At 45.6% G+C, this 21520-nt stretch overlaps 1 protein-coding gene across 1 annotated transcript in view; it reads left to right on the forward strand.

Annotated features, from left to right (window-relative positions):
* LOC144125529 (hemocytin-like) overlaps positions 1 to 21520 on the forward strand; it is a 95968-nt gene that overhangs the window by 29931 nt on the left and 44517 nt on the right. Inside the window, exons 30-47 of the mRNA XM_077659012.1 lie at positions 1814 to 1955; positions 3008 to 3201; positions 3816 to 4003; positions 5628 to 5826; positions 7773 to 7844; positions 8463 to 8507; positions 9671 to 9727; positions 11330 to 11449; positions 11536 to 11607; positions 12143 to 12193; positions 13547 to 13591; positions 15406 to 15635; positions 16677 to 16803; positions 17584 to 17979; positions 18173 to 18232; positions 18660 to 18797; positions 19940 to 20133; positions 21053 to 21194. Coding sequence (XP_077515138.1) covers positions 1814 to 1955; positions 3008 to 3201; positions 3816 to 4003; positions 5628 to 5826; positions 7773 to 7844; positions 8463 to 8507; positions 9671 to 9727; positions 11330 to 11449; positions 11536 to 11607; positions 12143 to 12193; positions 13547 to 13591; positions 15406 to 15635; positions 16677 to 16803; positions 17584 to 17979; positions 18173 to 18232; positions 18660 to 18797; positions 19940 to 20133; positions 21053 to 21194 — 2472 coding nt within the window. The remainder of the gene's footprint in view (positions 1 to 1813; positions 1956 to 3007; positions 3202 to 3815; positions 4004 to 5627; positions 5827 to 7772; positions 7845 to 8462; positions 8508 to 9670; positions 9728 to 11329; positions 11450 to 11535; positions 11608 to 12142; positions 12194 to 13546; positions 13592 to 15405; positions 15636 to 16676; positions 16804 to 17583; positions 17980 to 18172; positions 18233 to 18659; positions 18798 to 19939; positions 20134 to 21052; positions 21195 to 21520) is intronic.

The following is a 21520-nucleotide window of genomic DNA, read 5'->3' on the forward strand; positions in this document are numbered from 1 at the left end:
CTCCCAATTATTATTACTAGTACATAAATTTCACCAGAGAAGTGGAACGGAAGATGATAAGGGAAGTGGGAAAAGGCAGGTTGACACCTGCCAGCAGAAGAGACACTTCCTAGCCTGCCTGAAGGAAAATGAGAGTGAGAGTACATAGGAACGGATATTTAGGAAGAAAGAAGGCAAGCATAAAAACAAATTGTAACGTGAAAACAAAACAAAAATAGCGAAACGGCATGTTGAACGCTTAAGAAAACCGGTCCATATAAGCTCTACCAGTTTGTGGCGATAAAGTTCGGATTATAAGTTCAAGAAAGGCTGCTACTCTAGGATCCGAGGGTGCCCACAAGCATTTAGGACCAGAGGTTTTTCCTTAGTAGCGTGAAAAAAAAACACAAAGTAGACCACATTACCGCAAAAACTGGACGCGCTTCTACGCCGAAATTAGATATTTAAAAACAACGTGGACGAGGACTTCACGTCCGTCACAGGCTGTGCAAAACGGGGTTCTCATGCGTCCTTGCCGGACGGGCCGCGCGCGGGCTATGACGCAACCGACACAAATCGAGCTCCTGTGACAGGACACTGGCTTGGCAGGGGTAAGACACAGCCACAAACAGGAGCTGGATAAGATTCGGCGTAAAAACCAGTGATAATTAAGAATGCGGTCCCTCAGAACAAACCGTTTTCTAATTTAGTGTGACAAGAAATGGCAACGAATAATTTCATGAAATGGGTACCTTGTTATTTCTGACTGTCTTCTTGTTTACCTGTTGCGTGTGAGGCACACTCTGATTTTCGAATGTATATGTGGCAATATAATGTTTTGGATTGAAATTAAGCTTGACTTTATGCTCTGCCTTAACAATGGCCACTTGCATTCGATCGTTGTCAGCAAGCTATTCATAACAATGACCTCTCCAAAATTGGCTCTTGCTGACAGGCAAAGAAAAACGTAATCAGGAGTAACATGCCTGGGAACGTTTACGCAGTCGCGTCTCCTGAAAAGCTTCGTAGACTGCAAATCAGCAGAAAGTCTCGGCGCTATATCCTTCAACAGTGCATGAATTGCCAAACAACTACGTAGCCTCCAAATATTAGACAGTTGCCAGAAGTGCAAGCATTCTCCTGTATCCTGCAAGCATTTTCTAGAACCAAACCTCAATCCGAAACAAATAATTTTCCCGCAAAGTGGGGTCGCTTCACAGGATTTTTTGCACAATCCTGGTAAATTTCTCAAAATGTGGCACAGTTAATAAAACTAGTGAGCCAAGGCTGATACACCAAGTCATGATGCATTAGAGGCATCCGCGTCTACGCACTTTGCTGAACACAGCGGCGAGTTATGGGTACAACTTGCCTATTGCCGAATCAGTGGGCAAGGCCGCGCTTACCGTATGAAAACAGTAATAAATCAGATAAAGTTACTCACAAACAGCACGCCCCTCCCCCCTCCCCCTCACCGCGTCCTATGCCATCCACATGTTCATTTTCCTTTCTTCATTGCCTTTTACCACAGCCTTCTGGCATTCTGCGTTACTTCCCACAAACCTCCGTGGTTGATATCAGGTTAGAGGTAATTTAATATTTGCTTGGTCTAGTGGGCAGGCCATATTTATCTTCCCACACAGGTGCTCCTGCGAGAAAAATTATGTTCACTATGAATTTGTGTAATTTGTGTCCTATTTTATAACAATATATTTGACGTAATAAATTATTTTGGCTGAATTTTTAGCTCCAGTGAACAATTAACCTTACAGTATAACAGCACGTTTATATAGGATGCTCCAAATAGACGCATCACATCGCACGCCGTTTGCAGAACCCGCATTCAACACCGTGCCGGGAGGAGTCCCTCCAATTCCCGGCCCGACATGCTACCCCGGATGGTCCCCGTACGTTGACACCGACAGCCCCAACACGGAAGAGGGAGATTTCGAGTTTGTCAGCTCGTTGGAAAAAAGGTAACACACTACAGCTGCGGGCATCTGCACAGTGGCGCCAAACGGCTTCACTTCGCAGCTTCGTAGCTCTTTGTGAACCTTTCATCGTTAAAAAGCCTCACAAGAACTGCTGGATTTATTTCGTCGTGAAACAAATGTACCAGCTTGCGCTGTGAAAAATATCTCAAGCATTCATAAGTTAGAATAGCTTCGCGAAGTGTCTAGTAGGAAGGAGAACTTGATGCTCGATTAGCTCATGTTTGGTTTGGTTTATGGGAGTTTAACGTCCCCAAGCGACTCAAGCTATGAGGGGTGCCGTAGTGGAGGGCTGCTGAAATTCTGACCACCTGGGGTTCTTTAACGTGCACTGACATCGCAAAGTACACGGGCATATAGAATTTCGCCTCCACCGAAATTCAACCGCCGCGGCCGGTATCTAATCCTCGTCTTCCGGGTCAGCAGCCGAGCGCCATAACCACTTAGCCGCCGCGGCGGCGATTAGCTGATGTGTTTTCATCATTCGCGAAGCGTAGCTAAATGACACCACCCATTTGCCGATCGCAATGGGACTGCAGGCCGGACTTCATGCAAGATAAATCTGCTTTGTCTCCATTTTACCAACACTGCCGCTTCAACGTTGATCTGGAGCGAACTAGCGCGTTGCCAGAACATGCTGATTCAGACAGCCTCGCAAATTCAGCGTTGCAATAAAATTTTAGAGCGAAAGCTCTACTCTTCACACTACAACTCCCAAGGTGAAGTTGGTGTGCGTTTGTCCTTGAGCCGGCTTGGCGGAGGTGCGGCAAGTGACGTCACACCACGTCGCTCGCTGTGGAGTGGCACCGCAGCTGCGCTCGCTCGGAGCATTGCCGCTGCTGTACCACGTGACTTGAGGGGGGTAAAACAACTGCTGAGTCTTACCATGGATGAGGCGTGCGCCGCACCGACTTCGGCGCCAAACCATGCTTAACAGAGCTTTCGCTCGTACCACTAGATTTAACAAGCGCTAAAACTCTGCTAGTTTTTTTTTCGCTTACTACCAGAACAAATATTCGTCTCACATTTACCCACAGGGCGTGCCGCGTCGACGAAATGAAAGCCATCGAGTGCAAGGCTGTTCATAACGAGACCGGTGAACTGATCGACTGGACAGAGTCCGGAGATAGAGGCGTCACGTGCCTCAAGGAGAAGGGACTGCTGTGCTTCAACAACGACCAAGAGGGAAGGACATGCCACAACTACAAGATACGCGTCTTTTGCGTCTGCGGTGAGTGCCCCACCCCCATCTTCCGGAAGAAGAAAAAAAAGAGACAGCCCTTTGGTTAATGTGCGATGAAAGCGTTGTGGATATGTGTGCCTGTGTGCATGCGTGTGTGTGTTTGTGCGGGGGGGGGGGGGGAGGAAGGGTTGTATGAGCATAATCGTTATACGAAGAAGCTACGTGATTACAGTTTCGAAGAAACGTCTCACTGCTGACGTTCACCGCCTTGCACTTGATTTTGGGCAGGGTAATACCTGGACACCTTAGATGTTGATACCCTTCGTAAACTTAGCAGGTTGACGGTACTTCTGTAGTTCAATGGGCTTTGAACTTTTGAGTGGGTCAGTCCGAAAAACAATATTAAGGAGCCAGATTAAGGCCCTGGGACATGGTTCTTTTTCTCAGCCAACGCTCAATGGTTGTCCAGCTCCTCCGAATGCAGCCAAGCACTTCGTGGGGTGGACGGGGCGTCACGGCCAGTTCGTTCACACCATTGATTATCTAAGAAGTGTCGTGCTTTTCAAACTTCTCCTCACTCCAGGCATTTACTGCTAAACGCTACAATGTGGCTCTAAGTGAGTTTTCTTTCCGCGCTCTTACCGTGGCTGTTATTTCTACAGCTCCAAGAGAAAGTGGCACGCCCATCGTAGAGCCGCCGACCTCTACAAGCCTTGCGGTGACCACCGAGCGGCCGCTTCCCAGAGACGAAGGCCCTCGTCCATGTGGATGGACCGAATGGATGGACGGCGACGACCCCAGAACTTCCACAGAAGACATTGGAGATTTCGAGATTCTGGAGGAGCTCAAGGTTGGTCGCAGGCAACGCCCACTGTGCTCCAAGCTCACGAAACGCGTCAAAGGTTTAAAGCCCTAGAAGGGTCCCGTTTTTTGAAGCTGCGGAGCCATTCTTATTATGCTGTTTGTACAGTACACGTTGAGACTTATGAGAACAAGAAAAACAAATTGGTTCAGCGTGCACAATTACTTATAGAAGGCTTAAACTGGTGGTAATCGATAAGCGGCTTCATGTACCTCAATGAAAAAAAAAATGCGTGCCAGCTATGGAAATGAAAATGATAGGTGTAATGTTAACAGACAGGAAGAGTTCAGAGTGGGTCAGGGAATAAGTGCAAGTTAATGACATCCTAGTCGAGATCAGGAAGAATAAATAGGCTTGTGGAGAGCTTGTATTGCGAAGGCAAGATAATGTTCCGATGGTCGTTAATGGTAACTGACTGGATTCCAAGAGGAGGAAAGCGTCTCAAGGGGCGGAAGAAAGTTAGGTGGGCAGATGAGATAAAGAAGTTTGCGGGGATAAGGTAGCCGCAGCTGGCACGTGACAAGGTTAATTGGAAAGATATTTGAGAGGTTTTTGTCCTGCTGTTGGCGTACTCATGATGATGATGTAACTTGTGCGTTGCTGCTAGCCAAGTTCTACAAAATGGGTAAAGCGCATCGTGTACATGTTCGTTGGCAGCATTAAACGATGAAGTTACCGAGTTGTTCAGATTATTGCCACACCTGCATATTTTGAGACATTTCATATAAAAACAAGAATTTAAAAAGAAACAGGCTGGCCTCGTTGGCTTAAAGACCACAGCGCTCTCTTGGTGAGCATGATATCGTGAGCTCGATCTCAACCCCTGTGGCCGCATTTCTGAAAAAAAAGAGAAATGCAAAATAAAAAAGCGCCCGTGTATCGTGAGTTCGGTACCCATCACATTGACCTTGATTCATGCCGGTTATGGCTCAACCTCGGCGAATGTTATTACAGAAAATTTCCTGACCTTGCCACATATGCACACGAAGACGTGCAATCAACTTCACGAATTCAGTTAGAGAACCTCTATCTTGTGGCTACGGTCGCCCAAAAAGTGGCATGGTTCTGTCGATACTGACGAAAATGCACGTTAATTACAACCGCATGTTCAGAGGTACGTCGAACCTTGGTAATATCGCCATGCCCAACGTTCCCGGAAAAAAAAAATTTGAATATTGAAAAAATATAAGGTACTGTTGTGTAAATATTGAAGGTAATGGTCCATTCTTTCGATGCGCAGTAAAATCTTTTAAAGTGTTTCCATCGCTCGCATCGAGCAGTGAATACTACCTTTAGAAAAACAATGAGGAACGTTTTTGACGATATCAAAAACGTTAATAGCAAAGAAGTGCAAGCCTGCAGACGGGTGATGTGCGGATATATCGATTGCTGTAGCGAAATGTTACAACATATAACAAAATTGAGTTCATAAACTCCTTCCCGTTCAAAAATGCTTTTGTACAGAATCGTTGGGCATGGCTGACTCGTGCGTCCTGCTTGAGAGGCATAACCGAACTAAGATGCACATGGCGGGGCGTTCAGGAGATGCGAGTTCAATCTGTTCTGGCGATGTATCAGGTTCGGCTTCGAATCCTCGGTTGGTTTCGCGTAGGATCGATACGGCACATGCGCTCCACCGGACGTGGAGAAGATCGAGTGTCGCGTCAAGTCCACTGTCGAAGACTGGACGCAAAGCGGCCAGGGTTCGTTGTCGTGCGACACAAGAATTGGCTTCCGCTGCTACAACAAGTTCCAAGTGACCGAGTGCAAGGACTACGAGGTGCGGCTGTTCTGCGCTTGTCCAGGGCCAGGTAAGCCAGCGCACCAAGTTGCTTTGCCCAGAGGGCCATGCACTATAGCTGCGGCATACGAGAGGAGGAGATCCAAAAGTTCATGGACTTTGGCAGTACGATTTGCTGCATGAGTTTCTTGTCTATTCAAGCTTTAGAATGACGTTTCTACGTTGTTTTAGAGGTATAATTGCTTCACAGTGCTTTTCCTAATAATGATGCACACTATAGGAATATAAACAAAAGTGCACTGTAAAAACTCATACGCTTATGTGGGAGTAAAAAAGACGTAAAGCGTCCTCTAGCACACTCACTTTTTAAAAGGGAGTGCGCTACAGGACAGTTTACTCTTTTTATACTCCTTTCTGGTTAGAGTGTGTAGCTGGTGCTAGAACTTCTGGAACGAGCAAAAAACGATCATGCTGAGCAATCATTGTAAATGAGGCCCCAGTTCCACCCAGGGACTTCTCGAGCTTAAACAGAATCTTGGCAATGAGGATTCACCTAGGACCATTGTTTTAGAGTGGTGTGCGCCCTCCGTCTCCTTGTCACAGTGGTCGATGGACACGTGAAAAACTCATTTCGTTGCCGCTTTTTCTTCCCCTCATTTCCCTATATTTCCCTCCCCACGTGTAGGGTAGCCTACTGTGCATGGCCTGGTTAACCTCCCTGCATTTCCCTCCTTCTGTTTCTATCCATCTTAGTGATTCTAAAACGGATATTTTGATAGCACAAATGATGAGCCCTCGATCACCAACCAGCAACGCCAATGTTGCTGTCCCCGAGAAGTTCACGCGAGGACAACCGTGTTAAAAGTTTTACGTCCAAAAAACGTCAGACTTAAGCATCCATCATGAGATACTCCCCTACTTTTAGAAACAAGAAGACGAATTTTAAGCACGGAACCTCTCGCAGCAAACTGCTCAAGCCACCGATTATTTACCGGATCTTTCTTCTTGTGATATGTGAGAGTCCTTGCTCCGTAGAAAACTGTAAATTACCCGAAATGGGGTGATTGCCTCCAGAAAATGTGAACTGCAAGAGTTTTCCCAAGCAGCACAGGCCATCGGCCCAATATTGCAAGAGGATGATCCCATCCTGCTCCTTTTCAGGGCCGGCCTTTGCCAATACGGCTCCAATGTTGGGCCAATTACTTGCGCTGCTTGGGTTAAAGGCGTGATTTCGAAGCGTGTTATGAAAAATAAATACATCACATAAAGACACTGACATTAGCGGCGAATATGTCGAGAAAGGTTGAATGAATCGACATTTTTTTGGCGCAGTTCCAAATTTCAATTTCATTATTCAATTATTATTATTATTATTATTATTATTATTATTATTATTATTATTATTATTATTATTATTATTATTATTATTATTATTATTATTATTATTACTTTATTAAGCAAAATTTATAAATTTTTAGTATCCCCTCCAGACAGGTTGTACATAAACTTTTTCACCCCTCTCGTGGAACTCGTTTTTGAAATGTTGGAAGAGCGTGCGAGAGCCTCGTATCTCAACTCTCCTGAGTTCCATGAGCAGGTGTTGGGAGGTGCTCCCACAGTTCAGTGATAAATATAGTGTCAGTATTTGTAGCCCGTGAACTGGTCGACAGATTGTACTAATCCTAGTAGCATTGAAAGCTCTCATGACCACATGATATGCGGGGTCTGGGCTGGTCAGGATTATAGACAAATGGAGAACGCTTCAGTGCTGAAAACTACGTAAATTTTATCCGGCTTTTCTGCTACTGTTAATTTGCTAGTTAGGTGATCTGCTAAGTTTCGTAAGCAGTTGTCCGCAGAGAAAGTTACAGTGAGAGAATTTGTTTTCTTCGTTTTTCTCAACACCTATATATGTTTGTTCAAATCGGTGTTCGCAGCATTTGAAACAGTGTAGGTTCACATCGAATTATATTTATTACATACAATCATTAGATATAGACATTATAATGTTTTCAGCTGAGCCCGGAGACGGAGAGAAGAAAACCACGTATGTGCCGTCAACGGCATCTACTAGACTGCCCGAGACAGGTGAGCAAGCTTTTAAGTGAGCGCCTGCAATACCTCTTTCCTTAGCCAGATTGCGGCGGCGAGGTCGCGGCCGTTGATACGAGTCTTCCTCGGGAAACTGGGGTCCCTGGAAGGGCGCATGAACGTACACAGCGCCGCATGTAATCTTAGCTGTGCCTAAAAGAGCCGAATGAAAATGGGAATGGCGCGAATGGATTTGGTAGTCATGGAATGGGAATGGAACGCTTGGTTTCCAAGTATAATCGCGGGCACTATCGACTCTGAAGGATATCGCGTCGGTATAGATGCATGCTCGCTATGTAGCAGTGACCAGCATGGGCATTTCTATTAAACTGTGCGTACACCGTTTTCAAGTTTGCCCGAACTTATTGTCGAGTGTGCAGTGTGCATTCTCGTTTCTTCTCACGATTACTGCATGCAAATAGGGTTGTTGACTACAGAAATGAGTCCGTTCTCATTGTAGTTAAGGAATAGTCCTCAGCAGAATTTTGAAGGCAATGAGCCCAAGATTAAACTAAATGCAGAACGAATCTGTTTTAGAAGTCCTTCTTCCCTTAACTGAAGCGGCGATTCGTGGTTCATTTGCTAACGTCGGCGGCATTTTTTTTTATCATGCAGTGGATACCGAACCAGAGGGTCCAGCCACAGCGGCATCTACAACAGGCAAGATTCTTTTTCTTTGTGTATAGTTTGGAGCATATCCAGAGTTAGGTATATGCTTTGAGAAGAAGGTCGGGTTCTAAGTCGGATTTATAATTCTCGTTGAGCGAACAGGTGTGCTGCGTAAAACGAATTTATTATCTCTTGCCCTTGATTACATATCCCCATATGTTTGCGTTGTGTTCGTGTGTTTGTGTTTGGGGACCTTATGCAGGATTTGAGTTTTTTTTGCGGTCTGTCTCATTAAGCAATTAGTTAACAGTAATACAACCACTTCTCATGCCATAAGCTTGGAGGAAACAAATTTGTTAAGATGAGCATGAAACAAGGTCAAGAACACCATTTTTAATGCGAAACAAATATATGTAAAGAAACGTGGCTGTCAGGTCGCTCGCCGGGATTGCAATGCTCCAAAATGTACCGCTCAAGAACGAAACCGCCTCGTAGCCTATTTCTTCTGCAGTCTGCTGGTCAATGCACACCTAACCGCAGGAACGCTTAAGCAGCACTTGTTAAAGTTCTGAGGAACGCTAAATTACCCGAGCTTGCGGCTACAGGGTTCGAAGCCGGCTCGGAAATCTGAAATTTTGCTATCTTCCTCGGCGTGTTTTAAGGAACTTCACGTCAAGAAATTGCAACAGGCATTCTTTCGTTGTCTTTTTTGATTCGCAGGAGACGACAAAAAGTGTCCGCAATGGGTTTTTTTTTTCGGTGAGGAAACTATTGGGTTATAGGCGGGGGGCTTCGTAATGCGAGCTGATGGGAGCACGACTGTTTCGCAGTTGTTCTAACTTATCCACAGAAAAGGAGAGATGCAAAGATAAAACCAGCGTTTGCGCACCTTGTGTGGGAATTTTTTCTCGCTCAGGTTTACCGGGTAACTTAATTCAACCAAGCCTGCTGCTCGTTTTTCTGCTGTTGCTCACCCATCCCTGTCAGCGTGTCTTCCGCGCATCTATTTCCTTGCATTATTTTTAAAGCACAAAAATAAGGAAGACTGCATCTTCACCGCCCTACTTACCCCCTTTCTCACTCGAAACTGACGTCGGCGCTTTTCTTAAACAGTTTGCTGTCCGTTCTGTAGACTATTTTGGCCGCAAGGCGCCATAAAATATGCATGGCGGAGTTGTGTCACTGTGAAGTTTCAATGTCTCGTTTGGGTGCAGGAATCGAAGAAACTGCTTCCACATCCTTCTGGACGAAAGCGACCAGATTTTTCACAGGTGCGTCGAATACTTTTGTTTCAACGGACCGAGAATTAATTTTTTTTTTAGCCCAACTGATCTTATAGGGAGACAATAAGGCTTCAGTTATAAACAATAACTGATTTGTACCGTCAAGAAAACCTTACCTCTCAAAGCACCTCATTCGTGAGCGACTGAATTTAGTACACTGTAAACAATTTTTAACAGGATTTTTTCAGCCTCTATGACCTGTTCTAGCGGTGGCCAAGGAGTAGCGCGTCCGGCCCTCGACTACGTCTCTGGAATTTCTTGTATAATCACGCCACGCGAAGGAAGCTCTGATAGTTGAAACTAATTGGGATTATGCGCTCACAGATTAGGAATGAAAAGCGAGTGCTGCCGTAGCCTCAGTATATTGTTTTAATTCTTGTAAATCAGTGTTTGTGAATTTCTTGAATATGAAAAATAACACGGCGCTACTGTGGCATTCTTTTTAACGCACAGCATACCTTCGGTCCTGGTGCGTGCCGCCATTTTTCAAAGGTTTCCTTTTTTCTACTGCTATTCGCCAATGCGAAGGCAGCGCCGCTTTACAGCTCAAGCTTTCACAACACAAACTGAAAAGTTCAGAAAGAATGCGAGTGTTTGCAAATAAGTCGAAGGTATTCTTTTTTTGTCGTTGTTTCTGTTGTTGTTGTTAACAAACCTCACAGTGCATTCGACGGAGACTAAGCCTTGTTCTCGAGTGTTAGGAGCGTGGTGAGGCTACTTTTTTAGTATACCAAAGTTTCACAACAGAGCACCACAGCGCGAAGCTTTAAGTGTTGATTTCTTAGTAGATTTGGACTTAAAATCGATGGTCTGTGTTTAACCGGCATGACTAGCTAAATATATATGGAAGGGGTCTTTGTCCTGGAGTGAATGTAAGGAGGGTTGATGATGATTACGATTATGATGAGCGAACCGGCTTCAAACTCCTGTCTAGTGCCAACGAATTAGACAGCTCGCAAAGACAGGGCATAGTGATGCTTGGTTTGGTATACGTTAGTGACAACTAATGGGCTGAGCAATAGCTAGAGAAAACTACTTCGTCTCTAAAATACGAAGGTGTTACGCAAGGAGATTCATCTGTAGAAAAAAAGCGAGAACGAGTGGAATGCTCAAAATATTTGAATTTTTGCGCATTTGCTCTACAAGAAGTGTTGTGTCCAATGAGGCAAGGAGGAACACTAAATATGAACCATCTGTTGAATAAGTTGGCCACATTGGGTGGTTTCTGTAAACTTTAATTTGCGAATGCATTTTAAAGTACTAGAAATAATAAATCTTTTGGACTGACTTTTAAATATGTCAGGTTTAGAAAAGACTACTGTTATTTTGCGTACTAACATTACCGATCGTAAGTGGCGCAAGAAAAAATTGAAACGTATGTAAACGTAATTTTTACGCGCGCTTGCACGCGGCATTAGACACGTTTTGCTACATTTTTTTTAATTGTTGCATATTGGCTGTGTAAAAAAATATTAACACAACCTATTTCCCCAATAAATGTATAGCAAACCGTACCACTCCCATTCATCACTTGAAAGATATCGATGCAGGCATCGTATTTATACAGATTTACCTTTTTATCATCAAAAGGCTTCAAGACGTCGACACAAGAAACGCCAAGTACTACGGAAACTGGAAGTGCTTCAACTACCGCAGATGTGGAATCATCCACGCCATCATATCCAGGGGAAACGTCGCCGTCAATAACAGGTGCGCTTTCTAGGTACCTGTCATTATCCAAAAGCTTCCTCCGTGACGCTAGCACACCCAAAGCAAAGACTTTGTTTCAAATACAGGTCAAACTGAAGAAACGGCACGAGAGCCACGCTACGAACACACTCTACCCACTGTCGAGGTGCCGTCTACTGGTGAGCACAGCAGGCAAACCTTACATCCATATGCCGACAGTGACCTCGCACTCTATTTGTGACCAGGTTTACTCCTAACGTTAGGATACTACTACTTGGCCAGAACAACACACGCCGCTCAGTGAGCGTGATGTCTGTAAAGAAAAATAGCTGTTTTCTGTTTCTTTTCTTGTTTTCTTGCTTATCTGTTGAGTCCACGTTTCCCCCATCTTCTCGCACTTATGTTTTGCCTTCGTCAGCTGCCAACGTAAGGTAGAAAGCCGGGTGCTATATTCTAGTTAATCCTCTTGTTTTGTTCCTTCTTGTTAACATTTCATTCGTGTACAAAGAGTTTTGACAGGCCAGAGTTTGCATAGTCGTCACCAAGTGATCTAAAAAGCTTGATTTCCGTCATGTGAAAACAAAAATGTCACTTTGTTAGCGACGTCTCAGCAATGGTACGTCTAGTAACGTAATTAAAGCTCAGACACAAAGCGAAAGTGTCTCATACTTGGTATTTCCGCATAATTATTCTTTTTTTCCCCCTCTGCTACAGCTCCCCCTACATACACATACGCATCCACGACGGCTGGTTCGTCTGAAACAGGTGAACATTTCACTTCACTGGGTTTAGTGTTCCTGCTTTTCCGTAATGCTAATACGACTAGGAATATAAATCAGCGGGTGTACAACAATGTCTAGTTCTTGCTTTTTTTTAAAAGGCAAAACGAATAAGAAAACAGCAGGAAGCTACAAAACTTTGCTAAACAGCATTTTTGTGTAAAACTCTTTTGCGTGACAAAAGAAATGAGGCTGAGTTTTAAGAGTATCTTAAAAAACTTTCTGCGTTTTCAACCAAGCAAACAGCGGAAAATCACACATACAGGCGGAAAGAGTCTTATCTAAATTCGAGCGATCGACAGTTGAACAGACAACTCACAGAAGAATATCGCAGCACTACTTTTTTTTTGGCTCATCACTGGTGTTGAAAACCGAGGATGTTGATTGTAACTTGGCTTCGCAAATATGGTAAATACTAAACGAAACAAATTCCCGAAGAAATCAACCGAAGAAAAATGGTGTTATGAAAGAAAGCATTGTATTAACGCGAAATTGGCCACAGGAAACACGTAGCACCAATTCCTAGCCCTCGCCCCCCTCCCCTCGACCCCTTCCGTTACTCTGTGTTTTAACGGATGTATTTCGGAACAAAGTACTGAACGCGCTCGCCTCGATTTTCAACACCGTCCCCAAATTAAAGTCTTCCATTTAAAAGAACGGAAAAAGTTCTTTACACTCATTTTAATACAGTGTTGTTGTTGAGGCTAAATGATGTTTTCTTTCCTTGAAAAAAAAGGAGAGAATATAAAAATACACCTTTTTTACAGCAGCTTTTGTGCGTTGCCCTGACGTATCATTGACACGTAATGGCGAGCTCGTATTAATTGCTTATGGGAAAAGGAAATCCGTTAATAATTTTCCACGCATCCAGGTGGACATGCGCGCACACACAAAAAGATTTTCTTTATATTTCTAGGAGTAAAATCACACCATTACAATGTTAGTAATATGAAACAATCCTCATTTCGTAGCGCATGTATTGGTTTTCTAACACTATAGAATTAAGCAAATTGCGCATTGCAAAACACAAGTTGAGACGATGGACTTCGTCTGAATATAATTAACAGCTAAACATTTCAAGACTGCCTTTGAACAGTATAATATAGTGTTTAGTGTATCAGGGACACACGTGGTGTAGGGTTGAGTTATCGTGCTGAGGTTTGCAGGCTCTTTTCGAAAAAACAGCAATAACTCTGCACACTTAGCCCACAGCTTTTTCACGTGAATATAAATAGGTAAATAAATAAATTGAGCAGTAAGTCAAGCAGTTAACCAACGAATCAATTAATAATACACTCAATCTACTCTGCGCTGAAGTTTGAATGCATGCGTATTGCAGGAACAACCAAGAGTTTTGGTCTGACTGTGACGGTTCCCGGGCACGGTGAGTCAATGCATGCTTCCAACTTCCAATCTCCTACGCTTATTTTTGTTTTGTATTTGTTTTTCTAGCGTTTAAACTTTAACTGAAACCCTCTAAAGTGCCTGAGTCCAATGTCTGTGGAACATTTCGTGTTTTAGAGCGCATATTATGTGTAGAGGTTTAGCAGCGCTCAATTACGAAAGCTCCAGGTCGACTTTATTTTTTTACTAGAAAAACATCACATTTTTTAAAACTCATATAGTTCGAACCTGTGGCCAAGGATGTAAACATATCTTTCTTACCTACATCGCTGCGTAAGAAAGGGAATCGAAATTAATATGAAGTGAAAATTTTGATGCCTGTGCCTCTACATGCGCAAAACTGGCTGCACAGACGAGGATGTAAAAAGAATTCTTGACCTGCGGCCTTGTTGAGAGTGCGCCTGCAAACGTCACATGCTTGCGACTGTCTGAAGTGGTTTTTCCCATTCCTATTCAGCGCTGACAACACATAGGCACCCTTGCAGGGCAGAGGGAAAGGGGGGGGGGGGGAGTGTAAACACAAGGCAACACATGCCCAGCACGTTTACTTTTTCCCCGCTCATTTCCAGGTTCCTCTGTTCTCTTGAAAATGTGCCGAGGGCATCTGAGAAGCCCGTTAGTTTGAGCATCCGCTTCGCATGCCGTAACTGGGGGTTCAATCCTGAGTGCTGCCCGGTACCCGCCCATGATACAATGGGTACAATATTTCCCCTGGGCTGGTGATCGGATTATCTGGGGTGAAATTTTCGGGAAGTGAGTCTTTGGCCTCAACTTCTGTGAAGAGAAAGGGTCACAATGGGCTTTACCGCACAAGGCTGATGTCGGGCCTTTGAGGATAGATTATCCGTAGTGGGGGGGGGGGGGGGGGGGGGGGGGGGGGGCGAAGTTGTCCAAAGGCCCTTTTTGCAAGGATTTCACCCCAGAAGAGCCGAGCACCAAGCCCCGAGAGATCCTGCACAAATTAGGAAACCGGTGGGCACACGATGGCATGAGGGTCGAACCCAGCACCGCTCGAATGCGAGGCGGATGCTCTACCACCAGGGAAACGCTGACAAAAATGTCGATCCGTCTTTTGTTGAACACTGCTCAGATTGCATTGAAAGAAGGCGGAAATATTCGTAGTTTACAATACATACCTTGTCCACTGTCTCCTAGTTGATAGAAGCCAGCCCAGGGATTTCTTTTTTCTTTTATTAAAAGTATTAGAGTGAGCGCGAATAAAGCTTATGAAGGGAGAGGGGCATAAACAGAAAAACACTGTTGCACAAAAGTGCAAGTGGATAAACAGATAGATGTAAAATAAAGCGAGAGAAATGTTGCAGCAGTAACGTCACAGTGTCGAAAGAACATCCTCCTTGCCCTTTCGTCTCATTAGCAGGCGGAGCAAGAGGTGTAGCGAGGAAGAAGGGAAGCAGGCATGAAGTCCGTCCCAGCCTCCCAAACGTGGTTCCACATATGAATGGAACAGTGTTCCACACCTCTTGAACCTTCTCACGTATTAGTTGTGTACTGTCCCCACTGTTCATTTTCTCGCCTAAAGTACTTTCTGTCTACGCCCCTGCCAAAGCTACTATTGCGGCTCATCATGCCCTTGTTATTATCAGAGACCGTTGCCCGCACACGTTGTCATCGAACGTCAGATCGTTATCATCTACTTGTCACAAGGCGTAGAGTGTGCTGACGGGAACGGACTCAACAGATTCACACTTCTAGTTATTCTACACGCACAAAGTGTGTTTTCAGGCACCCATTCCGCGTAATTGTAGGGCCTCGCACCTTTTCTCTTCCGTACAGCAATCTGTCCCGCGGGGACCACGTACAGTGACTGCGCCTACCAGTGCAACCAGACATGCAACCTGTTCCTGCGCGCGCTAGTGAGGGACGGCAAGTGTCTCGGAAACGACTGGTGCGTACCAGGCTGCCGGCCCAACTCAGGTTGCGAGGGGTCCAGCCGCTGGTTAGACTACAACACGTGCGTCGACGAAGAGGAGTGCAGTTGCGCCTTCGAAGGAGATGTCCTAGGGGTACGTTGGCTTTCTTCTCTCTCTCTCTCTCTCTCTCTCTCTCTCTCTCTATATATATATATATATATATATATATATATATATATATATATATATATATATATATATATATATATATGCTTGAACTGTGCGTGGGGTCACGGACGGAACGTTCTCTGCTGGAGTCAAAACAAAATGCCTAACGCGAAGCATTAAATGAAGGCGCTTACTAACGAGAAGTGAAGGTGTTTTTGATGAGAATGCCACGTATTATTTTTCTGCGCAAACCGGGCAGCTGTTTTCGTCGAATGCGGAGAATAATGCTTTTACTGATGGGCCGTATTCTAAAAAAACAGCATAATATTTCATCATGTTGTTCGGTTACCTCTTTGCTTGATCATAAGTCAACCTCATCAACGAGACTTGACCACTTCCTTAATCATTTCAACGGAGCGCAAAGGTCTGCTGAACGTCGCGTACAGAGTGAAATAACGCCAGGATTTTGTATGCTTCTGTTCACGATGCTGACCGTTTTCCTGACAAGTGTTGCTCCTACTACTGTTTTAGTCGCTGTCACCCCAATGTTATCAGCGTCGTTTCTGCGGAAATATAGCTCAACATTGTGGGCAGCAGGAGCTGTTAGCCTTCCTTTCCTGAAAATATGAGAGGCGATTTGTATACGCACATGGTATCATACCATGAACTCCGCATGCTTACCACTGCTACTGATCTGCTGATGAAGGGCTATCCACTGCAGAGACCACTGAAATGAAAACGAGTCCTAGTTAGAAATCGGCGCAACAAAAACAGAGGTAGATGTAAGCGGTCTTAGCCAAGAAAGCAGCATTCTACAGATTTAGGGTTGAAACACTGGCGTGAAGTAGGCTTAGGACGGTTTCTGATCGCCCTGTTCAGCGATAGGGCGTTGAACGTCTCGACGTTTCGCGTTGAACATGTCAAAGCTAGTAGGCCGGTGCAGGTACCCCCATTATTTTTTCCAAGTTTCTTGTGGTGACTTGCTTTCAAACATCACTTATTCATTTATGCTTTTCTGAACAACAGGCTAACCAGGTTATAGACAGAGGCTGTGAGCGCTGCATTTGTCAAGACAACCATATTGTGTGCGCCGTGCAACCGGACTGCAGGCCACTACCCACCGGACTGCCCCAGGTTTCCATACCAACCACAGGTTAGTTGGAAAATCGGGGCAGCACTTCGTGCGTGACAGCTTACCACTCCATGATTGTTTCTTTTTATGTATGCTGCACATTACCCACTGATGCATTTTCTTTTTATTTTGTTCAAAGTGATACCCATCTGTCCTTAGTAAGTGCCTCTGGAGTGGAATTTATTAGCGGCACAAACCATACTTTGGAAGAGAACGAAGCGCTATAGTTCTAATGTTCTTCAATAACTGATCTCATCAATCGCACGCTTACTATCAACGTCTGTGCAGGGCCTAACTTTGTCTAGGGAAAAGCTTTCATTATTCCGGACGAAACAAAATAAGGGGGGGGGGGGGGGGGCAGAAAGTTTGAAGAATTTTGAAGCACATTAAAATATCCGTTATTAAGGAGAACATATTTAGACTCACCGTGTCTGTTTTCAAAGTAGAATGCCACAAGATATATCTTTGCTCGCACAAGTTGCGCGCAATTTTGAGAGGTCATTTCGAAGCTTTTCTAATTAGCGTACGCTCCTCACTACCACGTGGACAGAAACACTTTTCTGTGCGATCTGGCATATCCTGCATAACTCTCACTTCGCAATCACATGTCTCACTAGTGACCATTGTATTATTCAGGCTATCTACACCTTATCGGCAAGCTTTGAGTGCGTATAACTTCTAGGATCATATTTTCACATTCAAAGGCTAACATGTGAAACAATTTTGTTCATCCTGAGAGCTCGTTGCGCAATGACTGTAGTCCTGAGCCATGGTTTCATTTAGACGCTTTGTGTCCTGCAGTGATTCCCGTGGTTGTCGAGAACGTGACGGTGGAAGGAGGAGGCATCTGCATTCCCGGCTGGTCCATGTGGTTCAATACCCGCAAGCCGGACGAGCACGGTGACGTCGAGTCAGTCGGTGACATTGTGCGCAGTGGTCTGCCCCTGTGCGACGAACGCTACCGAACCGACGTCCGGTGCGAACCAGTATGGAGGAACGTGATTTTCAACGCCACAGACCGTATCCAGTGCGACATCCAGAGAGGGCTCACTTGTAGGAACGATCCGACGTCAGACGAGGAGCCGTGTCCAGACTACATGGTTCGTTTCCACTGCGACTGCTACAAGAACTGGGAGCCCACTCCCGCACCGGCAACGACTGGAACGACTGGAGTCGCTGGAACGACGCCTTTGCCAGGTGTGCTCCATTTCGGAGCATTTCGCTCAGAAATACCTGTATTTAATCGTTTTATGGATGCGTACAATATGTACGCGCTCTTTGCGTCCGTCGCAAGTATCAAGAGAGCGGATGCTAGATTCCGAGTGTGTAAGGACGGGAATTAGTGCATCAAAGCCGCCTTTTATATGTGAGTTTCTTTTTTTTTTCGCAGGTGCTGTCACGACACAGACAGATATAATATACGACCAAACTACAGTGCAATGGAGTCCAGGTATGCTGTCATTGTTCCGGAAATCCCCAAGCGTCTCTTTTGGCATGCCGTTCAAGGGAAAGGAATACAGCGTTAACAGGAGCGATATATTTAAGTATGCTGATGGGATGCTCTATAGCAATAGGGCATAGTGATTGGTGGTTTGAATGTGTGTTTCTGCATTTTTGTTCTGCCTTCCCTTATCTCCATATTCACTTCCACAGGTCTTGCCCTAATCCATGGCTGACGCAATGCATTCTCTCTGTATTGAACGGCATCTGTGTGTACACCATGCGTTTAAGCGAGTGTTAGCGATATGGCTGCAAAGCTCCTTTATGCTAGGAATACATCGCGTTTGCACGAGTGTCCGATAGTACAAACATATATCGAGTTCTTCGTAAGTGTGACGAGCCACCTGTGCTCAAGTGCCTGTGGTGTCGCTTCGCAGACCGGTGCACCCGATTCGTGTACCTGGTGAACGGCCCCTCGCCGCTGCCGGACAGCAGCTACAAGGCGTCGAGCAGCGCTAGTCCCGGTTCGTCACCCGCCCACTCGCGCCTCGGATCCACCACATCGTCGACATCCCGTAAGTCCGCATTGCTCGCCTCCAAAGTTGCGCTATTTGTTGACTAGAGTATACGTCGCTCTCACCAGGACCTTATTTGAGACTGACTGAGACTTCACGAATATACTGACCTGCTTTTAGTGTGTGCAGCAGGGGCGTTTTGAGCCCTCACGTACGCTTAGACGCTGGCAGCGAAACGTGAAGGTAACGCAGTGGAAGCACCATCACCAAAGGTAAAGCGAATGAGAACGGGGAAAATGCTGCTTTCTTTCCTGCGTTCGTCGTGCCTTTGGTACTGCTGTTCCTTGCCGTTATCAGCTCGTACAGTTTACAATACTGTTAGCACAATAAAATGCTAGCAAATTTCGCGCTTTAATGCTGTCAATGAACAGATCATGGACCCCAAATCTATCATGCGGACATCAGGTGACGACGGGTGATATGGTGCCTTTCCCTGGCGCAGGCTGTATATGCAGCAAATAGCGGTCCACTTTGTGCCTGGCCGTTTTTTACTGCACAATGGCATTGTCCAGTCGACGTTACTACATCATGATCTCTTCAATTCAGCCGAATGCCACTGGTCGCTAATAAAAGTTTTACTGATTTTATGCATACCTCACAATAGAAGGGGGAGCTCAGAACAATGGTAAGGATCTGTGGTGTTTGATGCTTCATCACGCCTCGAGTGCTTAGCAAAAGGGAAGAGAAAATGTTTAGCGAAATCAATTTTCGTCTAATTGCCAAAAACACGAACTTACGAAGCAGGTACAATGTTCGCAGTTAGCAGTCGAGTAATAAAAATAATTGGTTTTTTAGGGAAAGGCAATGGCGCAGTATCTGTCTCATATATCGTTGGACACCTGAACCGCACCGTAAGGGAAGGGGGAAAGGAAGGAGTGAAAGAAGAAAGGAAGAAAGAGGTGTCGTAGTGGAGGGCTCCGGGATAATTTCGACCACCTGGGGATCTTTAACGTGCACTGACATCGCACAGCACACGGGCGCCTTAGCGTTTTTCCTCCATAAAAACGCAGCCGCCGCGGTCGGGTTCGAAACCGGGAACTCCGGATCAGTAGTCGAGCGCCCTAACCACTGAGCCACCGCGGCGGGGTAGCAGTCGTGTCCCAGCCGGGTTTTTGTTCACAGCTCACTTTCTTCTTCCGTAGTCGGTGCTTGGATTCCTCGTCGCCAGGGAGTTGGGGAGTTCATCGAGGTGGACCTCGGCAGAGTGCGCAGCGTGTTCGGCATTGCCTTGCAAGGACGCGAGCGCACTCATCAGTGGGTGACGCGTTACCGAGTCCTGGTCAGCGTCGACGGCACGCAGTACGCCTACGTGGAAAGCTCCCAACGAAGAGTCCAGGTACGCTGACTGGTCCTTTATAGACATAGTTCGCTTCTTACCTTGCCCCACTTAGCTATTTTTCCTGGCAAAAGGAAATCCCAGTTTCCGTTAAGAGCCCGTTCTCTGGATTTCCTTGCGTCGTCGTTACGTGTAAGAGGATGAAGAGGAAAAGTCAGAGGAGGAGGGCACAAAGAGAGTGAAGTAGTAGGAGGATAAGGAAAAGGCGAAAAGTTCGCGGTGCGCGACGGGCACGTCCTTGATCACGTGACTACTCGGCGCATTTGATTGGTTGACCTACGTGCGCCCAAGATGGCCTTATTGATAAAAGAAGAAGGAGAGGTCACAATATGTGACAAGAGGTCCTTGGAGGCTGTGGACTCGAGGATGACGTTATATATTTTAACTACTGCGCTTATCGAACGCATCAATGGGAACGCATTAGCGTTTAAAAAAAATTCTTTGCGAATTTTGGCTTTCGACCTCCAATAGGCTATGCATGCGCCTTGCATGCCCCTGTGATGCCAACGAGCACTGACAGACATCGGCAGTGAAGTGGCAGTTGCTACAGTCACATACAATGAAAAGCACGCCGGTGAAGACTAAATCTTCGGCGAGGAACAAGTGAGCCGCGAAGGATATGTTCGGTATGCTAGCAAACCTCGTTTTCTATGTCAGTCGGACTTTGCAAGATTGTAATCAAGCATGTTCGAGCTTCCTATCGAAGAAAAGCACGGAAACCTTGCCCCCACCCCTCTTTTTTTTTTCTATCGGCCACCAGTATGGATTTTCATCCTTGTTCTTCCCAAGGCCTATATTGTGTGGCTATCTTTGTCACAGCAGGTGCCGTATATTCTTGTTTACCTTTTTCCCGACGCATTTGAAGCCAGCAGCACGCTGTAACGAAGTGATTTTTTTCTCCGCGTTCTGCTCCAACAAGGACTTTATGGGCAACCACGAGTCGAGCGGAGTGACGAGGCAACTCTTCGACACACCCGTGAGAGCACGCTTCGTGCGCATCGAGCCGACCGAATGGAACGAACTGATCGCCCTGCGCTTCGACGTGCTCGGCTGCGTAGAAGGTGAGAGACCATCAGGACTGATCTAAACGGCTGCATGCACCTCCCAGTTTCCCGATATCGAAGTTCCTCAAGAATGTTTGCGAGTCACGCTCGCTTCGGACCCCGCGTTGCTACAGCTGTATTCGGTGCCCGCTTAGCTGGCGGACACCGAAATACACGCGTTTATTTGTATGTATTTCTTCAAGAGTGGGTGCAGAAAGGAAACGTCTGCTTGGAACCCCTTGTGGTCATTTTTCAGATCTACACTTCATCTGTTAAGTACCATTTACACTGCTACAATGCCGTACAAGGTGGATAGAAAGAGGAATAAAAGCCCATTTTGTTAT

The sequence above is a fragment of the Amblyomma americanum genome, chromosome 3 (genome assembly GCF_052857255.1).
Source record: "Amblyomma americanum isolate KBUSLIRL-KWMA chromosome 3, ASM5285725v1, whole genome shotgun sequence".
Lineage (NCBI taxonomy): Eukaryota > Metazoa > Arthropoda > Arachnida > Ixodida > Ixodidae > Amblyomma > Amblyomma americanum.